Below are 20,221 nucleotides of genomic sequence, written 5' to 3'. Positions count from 1 at the left end.
GATCGTTGTCTATATGGACTTCAGCTGTACACCATTCAACAAGGCTCCACATGAGAGAACTAGCCATTTGTATACAGAACTGGCTTGAAGGTAGGAGGAGGGAGGGATAATAGGAACTGCAGATGCTAGAGAATCCAAGATAACAAGGTGTGGAGCTGCATGAACACAGCAGGCCAAGCAGCATCTGAGGAGCAGGTAAACTGATGTTTCGGGCCTAGACCCTTCATCAGAAAATTGCTTTTCAGACTAGAGGCCTGTGACCAGCGGTGTGATACAAGGATCAGTGCTGTGTCCACTTTTCCTCATTCCTACATAGACTTGGAAGTCAACATGGGAAGCATGCTTCATAAGTTTGCAGATAACAGCAAAATAGGCAGTATAGTGGACTGCAGGGACAATGGGACCTTGATTAGATGAGTTGACTGGCTGAGAAGTAGGGGCTGATGGAGCTTAATCTAGATAAATATCAGATACTACATTTTGGTAAGGCAAATCAGTAGGACTTTTATGTTTCATGGTAAAGTCCTAGGGAGTGTTGCTGAACAAAGACCTTGATAGTGCACTTTCCTTGAAAGAGTGGTCACAAGTGGATGGGGTAGTGATGAAGGCATTTGGTATGCTCACCTTTATTGTTCAGTGCATCGAATATGGGAATTGGAAGATCATGTAGCCATTGTATAGAACACTATAGTTGTTAGATTGTTCGGCCACTTTTGGAACACTGCTCAATTCTGGTCTCCCTGCTATAGGAAGGATGTTGTGGAACTTGAAAGGGTTCAGAAAAGATTTAAACAAATGTTACTAGGGTTAGAGGGTTTGTGCTATAGGGAAGGGCTGAATGGGCTGAGAATATCTGCCCTGGAGCATTGGAGGCTAAAGAGTGACCTATAGCAGTTTATGAATTCATGAGGGGCATGGATAAGGTGAACAGTTAAGGCCTTTTCCCCAAGGTAGGGGAGTCTCCATGACTTCCTGTTAACATTTGGTCATCTGCCATCTGCTTGGGCATAATTTGTTATGTATGGAGTTGAAGCATCAGTAGAGTACTTTGAACAAGAATCCATGTGGCTCACTTTCAAGCCTGGCTTCAAGATCGGTTTGTTCTTTTTCTTTGCACCAGCTGCTCTTCTCTATTCAAAGGTCACTTACTGCTCCCAGCTTAGTTTACAGTTCCTGTTGCATTTTTTTTCAATTTGAGCCTGATGTGCCATTCAAGAAGACTTGATGTACATATCATAGATGCACAGCACAGAAACGTACCCTTCAGTCCTACTTGTCCATGCTGACCAGAGATCCTAATTTTAACCTAGGCCCATTTGGTCCATATCCCTTTTAAACACTAAGCATTCATTATCCATGCAGATGCCTTTTTAAGTGTTATTATTGTACCAGCCTTCACAGCTTCCTCTGGAAGTTAATTCCATACATGCATCATCCTCAGCATGGGGGTGGAAAAAAAGTTGCCCTTTAGGATCCTTCTTAAATCTTCCCCTCTTGCCTTAAACCTGTAGTTTTAGACTCCTGCACCCTAAGAAAATCACCCTATCCATACTGTTTGTGACTTTACAAACGTCTGTAAATAAGATGTTATTACACAGTACTCTTCCAGTGCTGGCTCAATGTGTGTGGTAAAGTAAAGTATCAAGTCTCGACAAGGTCATCCCTCACTTCTCAAAAAATACTCCAGGACTGCTGATCCAGTTGTCTTGAATCTCTCTCCTAGCCCTTCAGTCTAAGCTGTATCCCATCCTGATCTGGTGACTTCTCTACCTGGAGTACTGCCAACGTTTTCAGCATCTCTTCTTGATCTATAACTATACTGCTCATTTGTTCAAAGCTGACATTTTCAGCTAGGCCATTGTTACCATCTTCTAATTTGGTAAAGACAGAAACAAAGACTCCTTTTGTACCTCTACCACATCCTTTACTTCATTGTGCAGCTTACCCTGCTTGTTCCTTATGAACTCCTCAGTAACATTCACTATTCTTAGATCATAGAACATTACAGCACAGTACGGGCCCTTTGGCCCTCGATGTTGTGCCGACCTGTCATACCGATCTTAAGCCCATCTAACCTACACTATTCCATGTACGTCCATATGCTTGTCCAATGATGACTTAAATGTACCTAAAGTTGGCGAATCTACTACCGTTGCAGGCAAAGCGTTCCATTCCCTTACTACTCTGAGTAAAGAAACTATCTCTGACATCTGTCCTATATCTTTCACCCCTCAATTTAAAGCTGTGCCCCCTCGTGCTTGCCGTCACCATCCTAGGAAAAAGGCTCTCCCTATCCACCCTATCTATTCTACTATTAATGTCTTGAGCATTTTTATGATTTTGTTTTTAGTATAACCTACCATTGCTTCCTCTTAGCCTTGCTTATTTCTAGCCTTAACCTCCCTCCTAAAACAGACTTCCTCTTCCTGATTTGCTGTTATTCCAGTGTGCATTGTACACCTCCTCTTCTTGCTTATTTTCTCAACATCATTAGTCTTCCAGGGTGCTGTAACTTTGGATACCCTGTATTTTTATTTCTTGTAGGTATTTAGTTGAGACCTATCCATCTATCTTCTGACATTTTCCAGCGAGATGGCCTTGTGGTATTACTGCTGGACTGTTAATCCAGAGACCTGGATAACATTCTGGGGACTTGGGTTTGCATCCTGCCATGACAGATGGTTGAATTCGAGTTCAATAAAATATCTGGAATTAGGAATCTAATGATTGTCAGAGAAACCCATCTGGTGCACTAAAGTCCTGGAAACTGCCACCTTTACCTTGTTTGGCCTACATGTGACTTCAGACTCACAGCAATGTGGTTGATTCTGAACTGCTGTCTCAGCAATTAGGGATGAACAATAAATGCTGCGTAGCCAGCAAAGCCCTCATCTCATTAATGAATAAAGAAGTTGGGGGGGGGGGCGGTGGCGGCGGGGAGAAAGAATTCATCCATCCTTATCCCATAAAAATGCATTTCCAAGCAACCTGCTCTGGTTCAACTTTTAGACCCCTAAAACCTGCCCATTCTCTAGCCAGGAAGCTTAATCATTAGGTTTTTTTTTAAACCTCTTCCAACTGAATATTAAACTTTGCTATATCCCAAATGCTCCTCCACTCTGTCAGTTCGCCTTCATTCCCCACAATATATTGTTCCATAAAGGTCTCCTGCACACATTACTTAAATTTCTCTCCTTCCTTGCCCCACATGCCTCCCTTTATCTTTCCCCTCCAATCTACCCTCAGGAATTGAAATTACCAACTATCACAACCCTACTTGTCCTGCAGGTTTCCATAATCAGCTTGCAAATACTACCTTCTACTTCCTCATGACTGTTTAGAGCAACCTTCGGGCACCTCCAAGCATTGGGAAAGTACCATTTTTAGTAGTGTTTTTGCAGATGTCCCATGTCCAGTGACATGAAAGGTGATCCAGCAGTCTCTTTGATGCAATTGGTCAGTGTGTTTGGCAATTACCCACAGGTTGGTGGCCTGAAACCATCTTGGGTGAAACCATGGATGTTTTGGGGTTAGTCACAGCACTAGGGACCCATGTTTGATTCCACTGCAGAGTCAGTGGCTCAGTGATTGGCACTGCTGCCTCATTGTGCCAGAAACCCAGATTTGATTCCACCCTCGAGTGACTGTGCAAACGCCCCACAGTCATTCTCCCTGTGTATGCTTGGGTTTCCTCCAGGTGCTTTGATTACCTCCCACAATCCAAAGATGTGCAGATTAGGTGGATTGGCCATAACAAATTGCCCATGTTCTGGGGTATGGAGATTAAGTGGAATATAGGGAGATGGGTCTGGGTGGGATGCTCTGAGGATCAGTGTGGGTTTATTGGGCTAGAGGGCCTGTTTCCACACCGTAGGAATTCTATGATGTGACTCCAAACTATCTGGATATCTGCATATACTCCCATTGTCTGCATGGGTCATCTGGTTACCTCCCACTGTCCAAAGATGTGCAGGCAAGGTGGATTAGCCACGGTAAGTGTCAGGTTACAGAGATAAAGTGGGAGGGGTGGTTTTAGTTAGGAGGGTTGGTGTGGGCTTGACGCTTCCACATTGTAGGGATTTTGTTATTCGTGCCTGAACCTGAGCTGTTCCCCCATGTCGCAATTGGTTCCACTAGTTAAGCCTCTTGATTGCCTGACTCATTCTTCAGTAGCTGAATCACAAGCACAAGGCATTTCTGAAACTGAATCTGCCATCCAGCTTGATCTAGAAAGCAGCCCCACAGATTGAAGGCTCACATCCAGCAAAAAAAAAACTGACTAAGCACAAGTGGTGGATGGCAGAAGAATGCAAGTTCCAATGGTTAGCTGATCGGCAGGCTGCTTTAGTGAAGTGAAGACTGCCTATGTATATCAATCGTGCACACAAGGCCTGATTTGTACTTGTAGCCAAGAATGGAGAGATGGTCTTGAAGAGCACAGGCTTTTGGTATTTGCAAGAGCACTTCAATAGAGTTTGTCCTTTTTTCTTTTGGTCTGTTCCCCCCTCTTTTTTTTTGGTCTGTTTTTTCCCTCCTCCTTTTTTTTTGGTGTCCATTCTTCAAAGAGATACCTGCTGCAAATTCAGCACAACCCCAACCTGCCAAGGGTTTTTGAAAAAGTCATTTTGTAGCTAAAGTAGGAGTAGATGAAATTCCCCATCACAGTATGATTATAATATGGTGGAAACATCAGGGACGCCTCATTTCTCTCTTTTTCTCAAAGGCAGATCACCCTATTGTCTTACTGCACAAGACAATGTTTGAGAAAGGGTGATTGCAGCAATCTCAAATTTTCCTTTGGAGTTTGGGCTAGTGAAAAGTACAACCTTGAGCAAGGTTTTCTAAAAGTAGGGCTTTAAGAAAGCCCCTGAGAAGAATATATACATCCAATATCTTGTTGCTGGCAATCTGAATGTGTGAATAGAAAGGAGCATATGGCAACCAGGGCTCTGCACCCTTCCATTTTCTCCAGCTACTGTCTGTCTGTCCACCTGTGACAGACTGTAGTAAGAGATTTTTCAGTTACCTGAATTTTTTTAGCATGGAAGCAAGCCATTCTCTACCATATGCAAGGAAGACCCTAGGATCACTGAACTGATGTGATCTTAGCTAACCTGATCTATCCCTTCAATTTTTAACAGCAGCTCAATATTTCCATGTGTACTTGTTTCCTACCTCCCATGCTAAGAGACTTGAATTTAAGCCCCACCTGCTCCAGAAATGTGGAATGGCATATTTTTAAGCAGGTTGATTTGAAATACATATGTTTTTCTTTCAGGATTATATCACTTAAGTTAAACATTACATGTTTTTCTGAAAGAAAAACATGTAAACGTTTAACTTAAATGATATAATCCCAAAGGAGGCTGTTAAAACAGGCCTCAAGTCATTGAAGGTGGCATGAACTTTTTGTTTTCTAAATGCAGGGTTCTTGGGTAGGCTTGTAAAACTGCAAGCCTAAGCCCCAAGCTGTACAGCCTAATCAACAGTTATGTTGGCTGCCTTGTATCCTGTTACAAATATTCATACTCCACGTTTGTTCACATCAGTGAACAGTCTGACCTGACAATAGCAATCAAATGTTGGTGTCTTTGTGGAGGTGATGTGATTGCCTTGCATTATGTGTGGATCATGCTGCGAGTGGACCACAGATTTCAAAGGTGGCCAAACCTTAGCTACTGTACTGTCGAATCACTTGCCAATGTTTGTCTGCCCAGTGTGTCAAACCAATCTGAAAAACACCAAAGATGTTCATAGCTTTGCAGTCTGAGTTGGATTCAAAACCATCAACTCTTATTTTAAAGCATCAAAAGGTGGAAAGTTAAATGGGACTGAAACTCATTGTAATGAGTTGACTACAGTGTATCACTATTTTTTTGTTTTTCTTAAGCTGCTCCTGTAAGTGTCACTGGCTGTAGCATTTAATTCCATGCCTAATTCATCTTGAAGGTGATTGACTACAGTGGTTCAAGGCTACAGCTCACCATGGATTTAGGTATATTAGCTTGTTGCTAGGTTAAAATCCTGCAACTCCCTAAAAGCAGAACTCGTGATTTGTTTCCAAGCCAGGATGTTGTGTGGCTTTGAGGGGAACTTGCTGGTAGTGTTCTCTTTCATCTTCCTATGGTTAGTCAATTTTATGGGCTGGGAAGGTTCTGTTGAAGGAGTCTTGGTGAGTTGTTGCATTTGCTTTGCAGATAGTCTGCAATGGTCCCACGGTACTAATAGTGGACAGAATGCCTATTGAAGGTATTAAGCTGGCAGCTCATTATATCTCTTTGGCAGTAGGGGGTTGGACGATGAATGTTGGCCTAGCCAGAAACAAGAAATGAAAGAATAAATGCCACATGTTTGTTTCACTTCAGCTCACTCAATCTTTCTATGTTTGAAGCGAACATGACCTGTTTTTTTTCCTGTGCCAATGTTTCAATATTTTTGTAGTTTAAGATCCAAAATCTTCACAATTGTGCTCTGTTTCCGTGATGCTTGAATTTAAATCAACCTCCAGTTTGGAGATCTAAACAGGGATGTTTCCGGCAGATGTAGTTGCTCAAGTTGACATCAGCTTGGTTCCTACGTCCTGCAAGCACCATGAAAGTAATACACACCCTTCCTATGCAGCATATTTCATGCATGAAGACTTGGATGTAAAATTAAGTTGCCTAATTTCAATTGAACTGTGATCTTGTTTCTTTCTACCGCTTATCTGAATTTCACCTTCAGAAATTCCTGTTTTGGAACTGTGTGCTTAATTTTTTTGTCCCTGTTTCGCTTTGCCTTGCCACATTATAGTCTTGTACTTCGCTTGAAGTCATGTCATGTCATCTTTCTCAGCTCCTCCCCTTTTGCTGACATTTGAGTTTTAGTGCCTACCTGTATTTTTAATCAATTTTATGTTAAAATGTACCTCTATCCACAGCAAAACACACACTGTTGATAGAAGGTTTTTTATTTTTAGATGCAGTTGCTGATTATAAATCTGTCACTACATCACAAGTTTTAATCTTTTGTTATTGGTTTGAGTTTGAATGATAGGTGGAAGTGGATGCAATTTTTTTTAGTCAAATCAGTTTGAAATCCAAAACATTTAATATTTGCACAGAGATAAGAATTTTGTGCTGGGATTTGGAATTGCAACCCGTCCATGATTTTACTTTTTTTGTTCCAGAGGTATGGGTATCACTGACAAGATTGGTTTATTGCTTATCCCCAATCCTCCTTGATAAGGAGGCGATGAACTGCTACAGTCCATCCAGTGTGAGGACACTTTTTTTTTTTCCTCACTGCTGCACAGAAATAAATTCTGACTATGAAAGGGCAATAAATAAGGGATTGTGCATAACTTCGAGGGGAACTTGAACATAGCTTACTTAGAATTTTTTTTTCCAGAACCTGATGTAAATTCAGGTAAGAGTTTCTGGGGGAAACCACATGTACAACCACTTGTGAAGCTTCTGTTGTAGTTGCACTGGGAATCCCTACAGTGACTGTCGCTAGGGAATTTTTCTTCATTCAGGTGTTTATTAGTTGCCCAAGGTGATAGTGTGGAATGAGGCTGGATGAACACAGCAGGCCAAGCAGCAATTCAGGGGCACAAAAGCTGACATTTCAGGCCTAGACCCTTCATCAGTCCATCCACTTCACCAACACCTTCCACCCCAACCTTCAGTTCACCTGGGCCATCTCCAGCACATCCCTCACCTTCCTGGATCTCTTAGTCTCCATCTCAGGCAACCAGCTTGTAACTGATGTCCATTTCAAGCCCACCGACTCCCACAGCTACCTAGAATACACCTCCTCCCACCCACCCTCCTGCAAAAATTCCATCCCCTATTCCAAATTCCTCCGCCTCCGCCACATCTGCTCCCACGATAAGACATTCCACTCCCGCACATCCCAGATATCCAAGTTCTTCAAGGACCGCAACTTTCCCCCCAGTGATCGAGAACGCCCTTGAAAAAGCTCTCTGAAGGGTCTAGGCCTGAAACGTCAGCTTTTGTGCTCCTGAGATGCTGCTTGGCCTGCTGTGTTCATCCAGCCTCACATTTTATTATCTTGGATTCTCCAGCATCTGCAGTTCCCATTATCTCTGATAGTGTGGAATTACAAGTTTCCATCCAAAGACAACCAAAGCGTGGAGGAATTAATTTCAAGGCTCATATTTAATCAAAGAATCTGGTGTCATTAAGAGTTAGTCCAGCTTCTATTTTTAAGAAAAACTGGCCTTTCAGGATTTGAAGCCCACTATTTATATTGTCACAACTGCCAATGCAGGTTAGGCGAAGGAATTCTTTTAACTTGTTAATTTTTATCTGTAAAATGATTAAACCTGTTTTTTCACTGGCCACTCTTATCTCTGTCAGGACAACCGAGTAACTTGTTAGATTTTAAGAATCTGTTAAACTTAAATTTTAAGAGTGCTGTTTAACTACAGATTTTGTCTAATGACCATTCACTGTTACTATCTGCATGCCAACACTGATTTTTAACTGACTCCTTTATTACTAAAGGACTATCCTCCTCGAGACCAATCTTTCTTCCATGATTTGCTGTAAAGACACAAGGGTTACTTCCATCTGTCTCCAACCACTTTCTTATTTCCCATCATACCAATTTTACAAACACTAGATAGAAGTGGGCCACAGCCTTGATCATTTGCATTACTTTCTCAGGCTCCTTCCTTGTGGCGAACACCACTGGTTGGCAAGAGTTGTCCCATTCAGAAGCTGCATCCATGTCAGTCTCTTGAATGAGGATGTCCTGTCTTGATGAAATGCGTCAGGGAGTTTTCAAGATGTCTTCTTTGTCCTCCCATCATTTTTGTGCCTTCTTTGAGCTGGATGAAAAGCGTCTGTTGTTAAGTTCTTACATTCTAAGCATGTGTCCATGGTTTTTGTATCATTGAGTTATTTTGAAGTGATCTCTCCAGGAGATGCTGATTATTTTGTTTCAAAAGGTTCCAAACTTGCTCCACACTGGTTTGAGGCTTGTGCTGTAGGTCTATATATTGCCATGATGGCACTGCAGAAACCACTGTTTCATGCTGAGGAATGTGGGAGCAGGTGTAGGCCTTTCAGGCACTCATGCCTATTCTGCCTTTGAGTTCGTAGTTTATCTGTGGCCTAAAGTCATACACTTGCCTTTCAGACCTTATCCCGTAGTCCTTTTTTAAAACAGGAAGGTTTTATCTGTCACAGATCTAAATTTTAACAACTGATCCATCATCTGTTTGTGGGAAAAGTTCCAAATATCTATCATCCTTGACATGTCGTCAGAAATTTCCCCCAACTGAAATAATGCTGTGGGAGGGGTGTATAATTTCAAATGGCTAACTTACTGTATTATGATGTTTGCCCAGAATGTGGCTTGTCATTGTACTGTTCCCACATACTCTTTTGTATAGTCATTAGCATGGTAAATGAGTGGAGACATCCAAATTTGAGTGCAAAGATAAAATGGAAATTCAGCACAGATATTTAATCTTGGATAAAACACAAAACTGGAGATCTGGAACCAAAACGCACTGCTGGAGAAACTCATCATTGGGAAGAAAGAGTTAACATTTCAAGTATAACTGTTGAATTCTTGTAATGAGTCTGGAGACTCATATGTCAAGTCTGCTTTCTTCCCACGAATGTGGCCAGATCTGAGTTTGTCTGATAACTTCTGTTGTATTTAATCTTAGTTTGGTTCGTCCACTTGATCCATTCCTGTTGTCTTATTAGGGGCACATGGTGGGGGGGCAACTAGAAAGCATTCTGTGATGGAAGAAACTACTCTAAAGGTAATCAGATAAGGGACCAGGGAATGCATGTGCATAAATACTGAAGATCTGCAAGGCAGTTTGAGGAAGCCATTAAGACAACTGAGACCTTGAGCTCCAAAATGAAGTGTACAAAACAAAAAGAAAAGCTTTATGATGAGCCTATATAAAACACTGGTTTGGCCTCCACTTTATAATATCAGAAATGTGAAGGATTGTCCATTTCAGAAAAAATGCAAAGACATTAGTGTTGAAAAATACTTGCCATGTTTCTTTTGTGGATGAGATGCTGCAGATACAAGACTAGATTAACAAAGCTGAGCTCGTTATCCTCAAAGGAAGAGTTTGAGGTTTAATCAAAGCCTTCAAAATAACATACAGGGTAGATGAGGAGAAATTTCCCATTTGGACGGGTTGATGTAAAGGTTTTTAAGATGGTAGCTTCTGTTGCTAATTTGGATATCTGGGAAGTACTTTAATTACAAAGCAAGAGTTTAGTATCTGGAATACATTAGCCTTCAGTGTGTCAGTAAATTGGACAATAACCTTCAGGGAATGCTTGCAGGATTATGGAAGTCAAGGGTATCGGACCAATTGAAAAGGCAGCACCAATAGAATAGGCCAAATAGCCACCACTACTTACTCTTGCAAGGTTAAATCTCATTTCTGTACAAATGAGAAATATGGAAAAATGGTTTAGGCAGAAATAGTAGCATTAGATCAGCAAGCCTTATGCTGAATGGAAACTGAAACACACGCATCATTTTTTGTCTTCCAGATTTATGTGTGCCCAGTTACCAAACCCAGTGCTTGAAAGCATTAGCATCATTGACACTCCTGGCATCCTATCTGGAGAAAAGCAGCGTATCAGCCGAGGTGAGGTTGTGAGAGACACTTTTTGGTTTACAAGTTTTTCTTTTAAAAGTCTCTAGTTTACTGTTTACTGTAACAGTTTTACTCTTAAACAGTACAATATGGGGATGTGAGTTCATTGCAGGACCCTCTTTTTGTTTACTGCTCTGGTTTTGTATACTAATTTAAACTTGAGAAAGAACTAGGAAATAAAATTTTTCAACACTAATATATAAAAATGAGGATGGGAGCTACGTTAATGTTTTTGTGTGTAGAAACTCTTAATTGTTTCTTCCTTTTGAACACATAACCGAATTTAGCTTAGCAAATTACTTCTCCTGAAATAAAACCTTGTGTTGCCAAGTATGCTGCATGAGCCCTCTTTCCACCACCTGATTTATTCTCTTAATTGAGTGACAGTTTATTTTGCCATATTTTCCTTTTGTATACAGCTTTTCATTTGACTTTATATAAATTATATCTTGCTTTCATCAGCCCAATTGTCTTAGTTCCATTTTGCAAGCACTGTCTTTACTTTTAAAGATGCATATGTGATATCTTGTAATTTTTCTCCAAATGTTGCTTGATCTAAAATGAAGAATGATTTCAGCCTTTCCTCCTCCTGTTGAATGGTGGGGTTTGTTTTAAACATTGCAGTGCTGTTGCATCTCTGAGCAAGCAGGTTTGGTTGGTGGGTAAGCAGTGCTATATCCAGAGAGTTGTAAAACCAATACCTTCACTATTACAGTCAAATTTTTGTTCTGCTCCACCAGTGAACTCTTTTGGTTCTCTGATTCTTCCTTGGCAAATCACCTGACACCACATTGATACAACTGTTCTCTGCACTGGTGATGATGGATAATGCCTAGTTTTGAAGGCTATTTTCTTGCTAATTCCTTGAGGTAATGCTGGCACATTGTAACAATATCTTCTGTTTGCTTAATGTAACATGTATTTGCATTTGCACAGAAACCATGAATCCATCAATATGGCGAAATGCTCCTCTCTAGTCCACCATCCTCAAGGCATGTGCTTTGGGGAGTCAGGAGAGAAGTTGCATGCTGTGAGACTCCCACTTTCTCTCCAGGTCTATATTTATGACTGGCCAAGTACAGACACTGGTCAATAGCAACCACCAGGATGTTGACAGAGGTTCAGTGACGCTAATGCCAGTGAATTTCAAAGGATGATGGTTATATTCTCTCCTGGTGGAGAGACTTTTTTTTTCTCAAAATAACTAGCAGCATTTGCACCATTTGCCATTCCTACCCAAGCCTAGATATTTTCTAGGTCTTGCTGCATTTGTGCAGTGTTTTGGACAAATACTGATTTCAGTATTTTGTGTAGTCACACGTGGCACAGATTACCTCTACCTTTTGACCTTACAGCCAGAAGATCATTTGAAGCAGTTGAAGATTGTTGGGCGTAAGACATTAACCTGAGCAATTCCTGCAGAGACATCCTGGCGTTGAGATGGTTGACCTATGACAACCGCTGCCATTTTCTCTTTTATGTCAGCCAATATTCCAACTAGGTGAGATTTCCCACCCTAGCTGACTCCAGTTTTGCTGCAGTTTTACTTGATGCCACACTTTGGTCAGTTGCAGCCTTGACATCACCTCTCCTCACCTCACTCGTCAATATTTGACCCAAGAATGTAATGAGGTCAGGATGTTCTGGCTATTGAGGGAATACAAAAGATATAGGTGGATTGAGTCTAGTATCTTCTCTAAAAGTTGGATGTTAACAGTCTTCTGTCATCAAATGCAGCCCGACCTGCTGAGTTTCTCCAGCACTGTTTTTACTTTTAGATTTCCAGCATCCACAGTTTTTGGTTTTGCTTTGCCAGTTTGTTTCCTGGCATTGCAGGCCTGGTGCATGGCGTGACATAGGCTTGAGACTTGATCCTATAACAACATCCAAAAAAACAGGGTAAATGCAGCAAGCATGTTCTTGGTGACCAGGGAGTACAGAACTTTGTCAGCCTAAAGAGAAGGGTATGCCTTTTAGTACAAAAGAGGATTTTCTTGAGTATGTGGAATTGTGTCAAAGGAAGCCATTAAAATCAGGACATTGAAAAGTTAAGAGATGCACATCTAGTTCTTAGGATTAAGGGATCAGAGATACAAGGATAGAGTGGAAACAGAATATTTTGTCTGACTAACCACTACCAGTGGCTGAGCCAGTTTGAGGGCCTGGATGGCCTATGTCTATGGTGCATCGATGTCTGTATGGATCTTGACAGAGAAACAAGTGGCTCTGACAACCAAACAGTAATGAGCAGGTTGTATCAGTGATAATGGGAACTGCAGATGCTGGAGAATCCAAGATAACAAAATGTGAGGCTGGATGAACACAGCAGGCCAAGCAGCATCTCAGGAGCACAAAAGCTGATGTTTCGGGCCTAGACCCTTCATCAGAGAGGGGGATGGGGTGAGGGTTCTGGAATAAATAGGGAGAGAGGGGGAGGCGGACCGAAGATGGAGAGAAAAGAAGATAGGTGGACTTCACCAGCTTCAAAATCTCATCCCTAAACCAGCCCAGTTCGTCCCCTCCCCCTACTGCACCACACAACCAGCCCAGCTCTTCCCCTCCACCCACTGCATCCCAAAACCAGTCCAACCTGTCTCTGCCTCCCTAGCCTGTTCTTCCTCTCACCCATCCCTTCGTCCCACCCCAAGCCACACCTCCATCTCCTACCTACTAACCTCATCCCACCTCCTTGACCTGTCTGTCTTCCCTGGACTGACCTATCCCCTCCCTACCACCCCACCTATACTCTCTCCACCTATCATCTTTTCTCTCCATCTTCGGTCCTCCTCCCCCCTCTCTCCCTATTTATTCCAGTTCCCTCTCCCCATCCTCCTCTCTGATGAAGGGTCTAGGCCCGAAACGTCAGCTTTTGTGCTCCTGAGATGCTGCTGGGCCTGCTGTGTTCATCCAGCCTCACATTTTATTATAGTAATGAGCAGGTTAATGCTCAGCAAGTGCTGCTTAATAACATGGCTGGTGACCCCTTCTCCCACTTTGCTGATGGTCAAGTAGACTGGCGCACCAACCGACCAGATAGATTACACCAATCTAGAAAGCACCTGAACTATTTTGCATGTGGGGCAGGTGGATGGCAGTTATAGCTGTGTTTGAACAGCCTGGCTAGGAGGCACAGCAAGTTTAAGAAGCCCTTAGTACTGTTGGTGGAATGTAAAAGTAGTGCCCCATCCCCACCCCTTTTTAACTTGTCTGTCTCCTCTCCTCCTATCTTCTCTATCCATCTTTTTGATCTCTTTCCCCCCCCCCCCCCCCCCCCCCCCCATTTACTTCAGAACCCTCTTCCCATCACTGGGTCTAGGTCCAAAATGTCAGCTTTTGTGCTCCTCTGCTGCTTGGCCTGTGTTCATCTAGCTTGACACGTTGTTATCTCAGCTTCCCCAGCATCTGCAGTTCCGGTTATTTCAGTTTACAATTAATGCCTGTTTGGTAGATTGGAAGAGCACTTATGCTTGCTCGCCTCCTCCGATCTGTTCCAATCTCTTGCCTGAAAGTGACATCCAAGAAAATTCTAGTGCATTTTGTAACTCGTGTCTCCAATTTTAAATAAACTTCTGTATGGAGCAGAGCTAGGAAGAAATCCAGCTGAAACTTTCAAAATTTGGGAGCACTGTTCCACTGGCCACCGTAACTAATAGGGGAATCAATTTGTAATTCAGCGAAAACATTGAAGGCAGAATCAAACAATTAACCTCAAACTTGGAATTCTTTTGCCATTAGCAGCTGTTAAGGCAGACACCACTTCAAAACATTGGCATAAAATTGAAAAAAGGATTATAAAAGGTTACATGGAAAAGTAAACAACTCCAGTGAAGATGTCAGACACAGTGAGCCAAGTGGCGCAAAAGTCTGCAATTATGACTCCACTTGTCTATTAAAGGATTTTATAGTTGCAAGCTTAGGCTGGATTTGTTCTGAAATCAATCTAACCTTTACTCAATGCTTTTACTTAGTGCTTTAATGCATTCTGAATTTCTGCCAGCAAAACCTAGACCAATTACAGATTTAGATTTGTTCCTGGCACTTAAATTTATATATTGGCATCCAGCACTAATGTTGCCTCCCAAGAAGCCATGTTTTGTTTCTTCACATGAAACATTTCCTTTCTTTCAATAGCTCTGACCTCTGTCAAAACTCCAAATCATTCCAAGATTTGGATGCTGAACAAAATTGAGATGTACTACACTGGAAAGATGTTTAAGTAAAATAACATTATTACTGACTTTAGCAGTTCTGTACAGTTTAATGGCTAAGTTATTCCTTTTATTATTTATTAGCTCTCATTCTCTGTACTGTTGCTTGCATCATCTCCCTCTAAATTTAGCCCTTCTAGTTTATCTGATTTCTGAAGCAGCTGAAACTTGTTTAGTTTTCAGGAAATATTTTAACCGTGTCCTTGGCTTCAATAATAGCCATTTTGAAATTTGTGCCAAGGAAAGGAGCTTGTGGAACTGCCTTGATCGCTAGGTAGCAAAGCATGATTTTTTTTTTTTCTTTTTGCAGTCTCTTGACTACTTCTAAAGTATAGTCCCTTGTAACACAAGTGACAGTCAATTTATACACTGTAGCATCTTAACCATATGAATTAGAACTTTACATGTTGCTTGGTTTAAGTATTGGACAGATCACTGGGGATGTATTATTTTTTACAAACTACAAAAGATATTTTTCTTTGCTCCACACTCTTAATCACTTCATGGGATGTTGTGGTGGGTTGCGGTGGGTATCACTTGTTACAAATGTGGCTTGCCATTCAGTTTTCTTAGCAGTTTCAAGGGCCAACCACATTGCTGTGTGGAGTCCAGATGTAGGCCATGGATAAGTCATCTTCACTTCCCTAATGGGAACTAGATGGGTTTTTACAGTAATCAACAGTGGATAGTTACATGGCTGCTGTTTAAACTAGCTGCTCTCTCCAGATTTTAATTGAATTACAAATTTAACCAGAACGATGTGGGTTTCAAGCTGATGCCCTCTTGTCTAAGGTTCCAGCTTACTGTGAACTAATGCTCGGTAGAGCACCACCTCCCCAAATAAAATCAGAGGTCTGTTCACCTGCAATAACTACTAAATTCTGTGATTCTTAGTGTGTTTCTTCTTTTTATCAAATTATCCATGACAATAGTTGCTGAGGGGTTGTTTTTCCAGCTGAGTTTGCACAGGCATGTGTAAAACTCCAGAAATATTAACTTCCAGTTTCTTGACCAGGAAGCCGTTAAGACTTTAAACTTGGGTGCATCAATCAAGAGACACTGTGCACCTAGTGACTTCAGTAATGCAGTCAGTTATTGTAAGTGGTTAATTGGACTAATTTTTAAGTGTGTTTAAAGAAATTTGTTGCCTTTTGCAAAGTTTTTTTTTTAGTCTTTTTCAGTGGTTAATGTAAAATAAAAACATTTATGTTCAAGACTACAGTGTTCTCAAACAATGGGCTTACATTTTACAGTTTTCTAATCTGCAAGTACTGTTGCAGATTGGTGATCATCTTTCAAAATTCTATTCAATATATCTACTATCTCTAGATATTTCTTCCATGCTGTCTCATGTAAAAGTCATAGGGTTTCATGGCTTTGTCAATTTTCATTCCTGTTAATTTCTCAAACTACTTTTTAACTTTTTAATACCAGTGTCTTTGTCTCTGTCTTTCCTTCCCCCACACAAGACCCTTTTATTTCAGAAAGACTTCTTCCATCTGCATCTCTGAAAGCAGACACCGTGAGAATGTAAATGTTTGCTCGTTTTAATAAGTTATTGGTTATGTTACCCCTGGCTTTGTTACTTAGATCCAATAGTCTAACATTTTAGCATGTAGGAGCTCACATAACTAACATTTTAAGACAACCTAAATGTGAAATAAACTGTTGGGCTCAAACTTCAGGATTTGGTGATACGCTTTTTAATTCTGTGCAGCTATAATAGGAGTTTTTGTTTGGAGTATGTTTTTTTTAATTTTTGGCATCTAGAATGATTCACATCTGTTGGAGGAGAGGTTACAATGTAGGAAAGGGTTGTAAATAAGTACTCTAACAAAAAGCTTGTTATGGATAAGCTGGATAATTTGGAGATGCAGTGGTAATGTCACTTAGACTAACAACCCACGTTCTGGGAGCATTGGTTTGATATCCACAATAGCAGTTGATATTTGAGTTTTTAAAAATTTTTAATAGTGAAATTATAACTATAGAAAGTACCCATCTGGTTCACTAATGTTTGGGGTGGGGAAGTTATGCTGTCCTTCCCTTACTGGCCTGCCTGTGAATTTAGACCTGCAGCAATGCAGTTGACTGTTTAAATGCCTTCTGAAATAGCCTAGCAGGCCGCTTGGTTCAAGGGGTAGTTGGGATGAGGAAATAAATGATGGCCCACCCAGTGCTGCTGACACTGCCTGCACAATTTTTAAAACCAATCTGCCCTCAGTTCATTGTTTCTAACAATCTGTTATACATACCTGCAAACTTACTTTCATTTACATAACGAAGAATCTATACCTCCTCCTTTTTGGAGGTAATTTCTTTTAAGACCAGATGACTTAAAAGTGATGGCCTTGTAAAAGTCAACAACGTGATCTTTGATCAATGCTATGCTTTCTTAGCTGTAAAGAGACTACTAATTGTGAATTGGTTTCTATGACCATGGGCTATGTCTAGCTTAACAGGTACAGATTAACAGACTGCACCCACCACTAATACCATATTTAACTGGAGAGCTACTTCCGTCTCTAATGTTGAGATGCTTATTGCCAGGGCTGACTGGTTGAAACCCAAAAAACAGCATTGAAGGCACTTGGCGGGTAGCAATCCCTCTTCACAATATTGTCAAGTTGCTGACGGCCAGTGTGTAGAAAGTAAATTGTCTCCTGGTTTTCTTATTTGGCCTGCTGGTCTCGCATACTAAAGGAAGCACAGATTTGAGGAAGATAATATCAGATATAATGGGAACTGCAGATGCTGGAGAATCCAAGATAACAAAGTGTAAAGCTGGATGAACACAGCAGGCTCAGGAGCACACAAGCTGACGTTTCAGGCCTAGACCCTTCATCAGAGAGGGGGGGGTGGTGATTGGAGAGAGTTCTAGAATAAATAGGGAGAGAGGGGGAGGCGGACCGAAGATGGAGAGAAAAGATAGGGAGGGGATAGGTCAGTCCAGGGGAGACGGACAGGCCAAGGAGCTGGGATGAGGTTAGTAGGTAGGAAATGGAGGTGCGGCTTGAGGTTGGAGGAAGGGATGGGTGAGAGGAAGAACAGGTTAGGGAAGCGAAGACAGGCTGGGCTGGTTTTGGGATGCAGTGGGGGAAGGGGATGAGCTGGGCTGGTTGTGTGATGCAGTGGGGGGGAGGGGAAAAACTGTTCCTATACTGCAAATCTAGTTCACTGTCTTTCTGGAGGGAGTAACGGATCAGCCTTCTTTCAGCTCTCTTAATGAGGAATCTGATGGGCTTATCAATATGTAAAAATTGCTGACTGGCATGGTTTGGTTAACTGATTTTAGGGTCGAACATATTTACAATAGAACTGGTTAAATACAGAGTGCAGTTGAGAATTAGTTAAATACTTTGAATTGTGCTTGGTGTCAAGGATATTTGGATTTGGCTATTTAACGTGAGATCTTCATAATTTTGGCAGCTGTTATTACTGTAGGGACTTCAAAGTGGAAACCTGATAAGGAACTGTCAAGGTTGTGCTCATCTTGAAAGTTAAACTGGATTCATTCTTTTGGCATTTGGGCGTTTCCTAAAACAGTTCTGCAATATGCTTAGCCTGCATGATCTATGCATAATGTGAGAGAAAGTCTTCTCCATTGTGCTATATTAATTGATTCTTAGTTACCTTTTGGTGTTCTCTTTAAGCTATTGAGACTTAGATAAAATTGTGACTTGCAAATATTTAACAAGTTTTGGGAAAAGAGCAGGCGATTTGAGGCAAGTTGATGACTGTTTGAAAGCCAGTGGGAGTTACCTTTCTAGTGTAGTTTCCCCATTGCAGTTCTAACTTATTTTAATTGCCTCTTTACTGTCTCTGCATCTTCTCCCTTCTGTCTATGTACTTTTTCAGTTTCATTGCCCTTTTTTCGAATATCCCTCATCGCTCATCCTTCCCACTCCTCTGTTCTGCATGAAGTTATTGAAGGAAAGTGGAGAAATGTTAGAGCTTGTCCCTCCAATAGATTCAGACAAAAGTATAAAGCTAACTGAAACCAACAAGATTAAAAGATGTGTGTTGGTGCTGGAGGTCTGAAATAAATGTGGAAACTTCTGCATTCTGAACTCTGAGAAGGCATACTGGACTTATTTTAAAAGCCATCCATGGGATGAGGTGCTGTTGGACAAGTCAGCATTTATTGCCCAGAGGGCAGTTCACAGCCCACCACATTTGTTGTGGGTTCTGAAGTCGCATGTAGGCTAGACTAGGTAAGGGTGGCTGTTTCGTTCCCTAAAGGACACAAGTGAACCAGATGAGTCTTTTTGCCTGGAAAATCAACAATGGGTTCATGGTCTTTGTTAGACTCTTAAATATGTGGAGTTATTGAATTCAGACTGTGTGTAACCCAGGTTCCAGGACATACCTGGGTCTCTGGGCTAACAGTCCACCATTAGTACTACTAGGCTATTGCCTCTCCTCCAGCAAATGCTGCCAGACCTACTGAGCTCCTCCAACTTCTGGTTGAAACTAACTGGAAGGTAGATCTGTGTCACTGACTTTTTTTTGTCTGTGTAGCTTCCAAGTTTTTTTTCTATGTCCTCTTGTTTGTATGTTTATACATTAAGTCCAGGTATGATTCTTAACAAAACATATGACCGTGCACACAGATTTCTCAATTACGTATCCATTCTGCATCTTTATCTTCCCGTATTGCATCTGTTTTAGCAGATCTTGATGACGTTGGCAGACACACTTTTTTTTAATAAGTGGATCACCTGTTCCACCTGTAGTCGGGACCAGGAGCCAGTTTAAAATACAACAACAAAAATGGCTTAGAGCTTCTCCCTTTGTTTTGCTTTTGCCAGACTTTTTGATTCACTGCCTTGGTGTAGTATAGAAGACGGCTTTCGTATGCCTAATTGAACTTGAAGTTTGATGGGAATGGGAGAAAACTATCCCCTCCCTACCTCCCCACCTATACTCACCTCTACAGGCTCCATCCCCGCCCCTTTAACTTGTCTGTCTCCTCTCCACCTATCTTCTCCACTATCCACCTTCGATCCACCTCCCCTTCTCCCCATCCCCCTTTTTTAAAATGAAGGGTCTAAGCTCGAAACGTCAGCTTTTGTGCTCCTAAGATGCAGCTTGGCCTGCTGTGGTCATCCAGCTCCATACTTTATCTCTTGATGTGGAATTGCTGGGTTTGACCCAGACAAAGGAGCAAGAAATACCCAGAGGAGAAGTAAGCAGCACACTCCCATTCTTTCCCTCATTATACCAGGTGATAGCTGCCTGTATCTTTTTCGAATATCCCAGTTCTATTGAGGGATCTCTGGGATTGGAGCAGAAGTTGCTTTAAACGAAAAAGGTTTCATGGTCAAGGCTGGATGACCTCATTGAACAGGATGGACTAGTATAT

The 20,221-nt window shown here is 41.5% G+C and overlaps 1 protein-coding gene across 1 annotated transcript in view; it reads left to right on the top strand.

Moving 5' to 3' along the window:
• Positions 1–20,221, top strand: part of LOC125452523 (EH domain-containing protein 3) — a 70,224-nt gene that overhangs the window by 12,012 nt on the left and 37,991 nt on the right. Inside the window, exon 3 of the mRNA XM_048531055.2 lies at positions 10,542–10,639. Within this exon, the coding sequence (XP_048387012.1) occupies positions 10,542–10,639 (98 nt within the window). The remainder of the gene's footprint in view (positions 1–10,541; positions 10,640–20,221) is intronic.

Source organism: Stegostoma tigrinum, chromosome 4 (genome assembly GCF_030684315.1).
Source record: "Stegostoma tigrinum isolate sSteTig4 chromosome 4, sSteTig4.hap1, whole genome shotgun sequence".
Lineage (NCBI taxonomy): Eukaryota > Metazoa > Chordata > Chondrichthyes > Orectolobiformes > Stegostomatidae > Stegostoma > Stegostoma tigrinum.
This window is presented reverse-complemented; position numbering and strand designations above follow the sequence as displayed.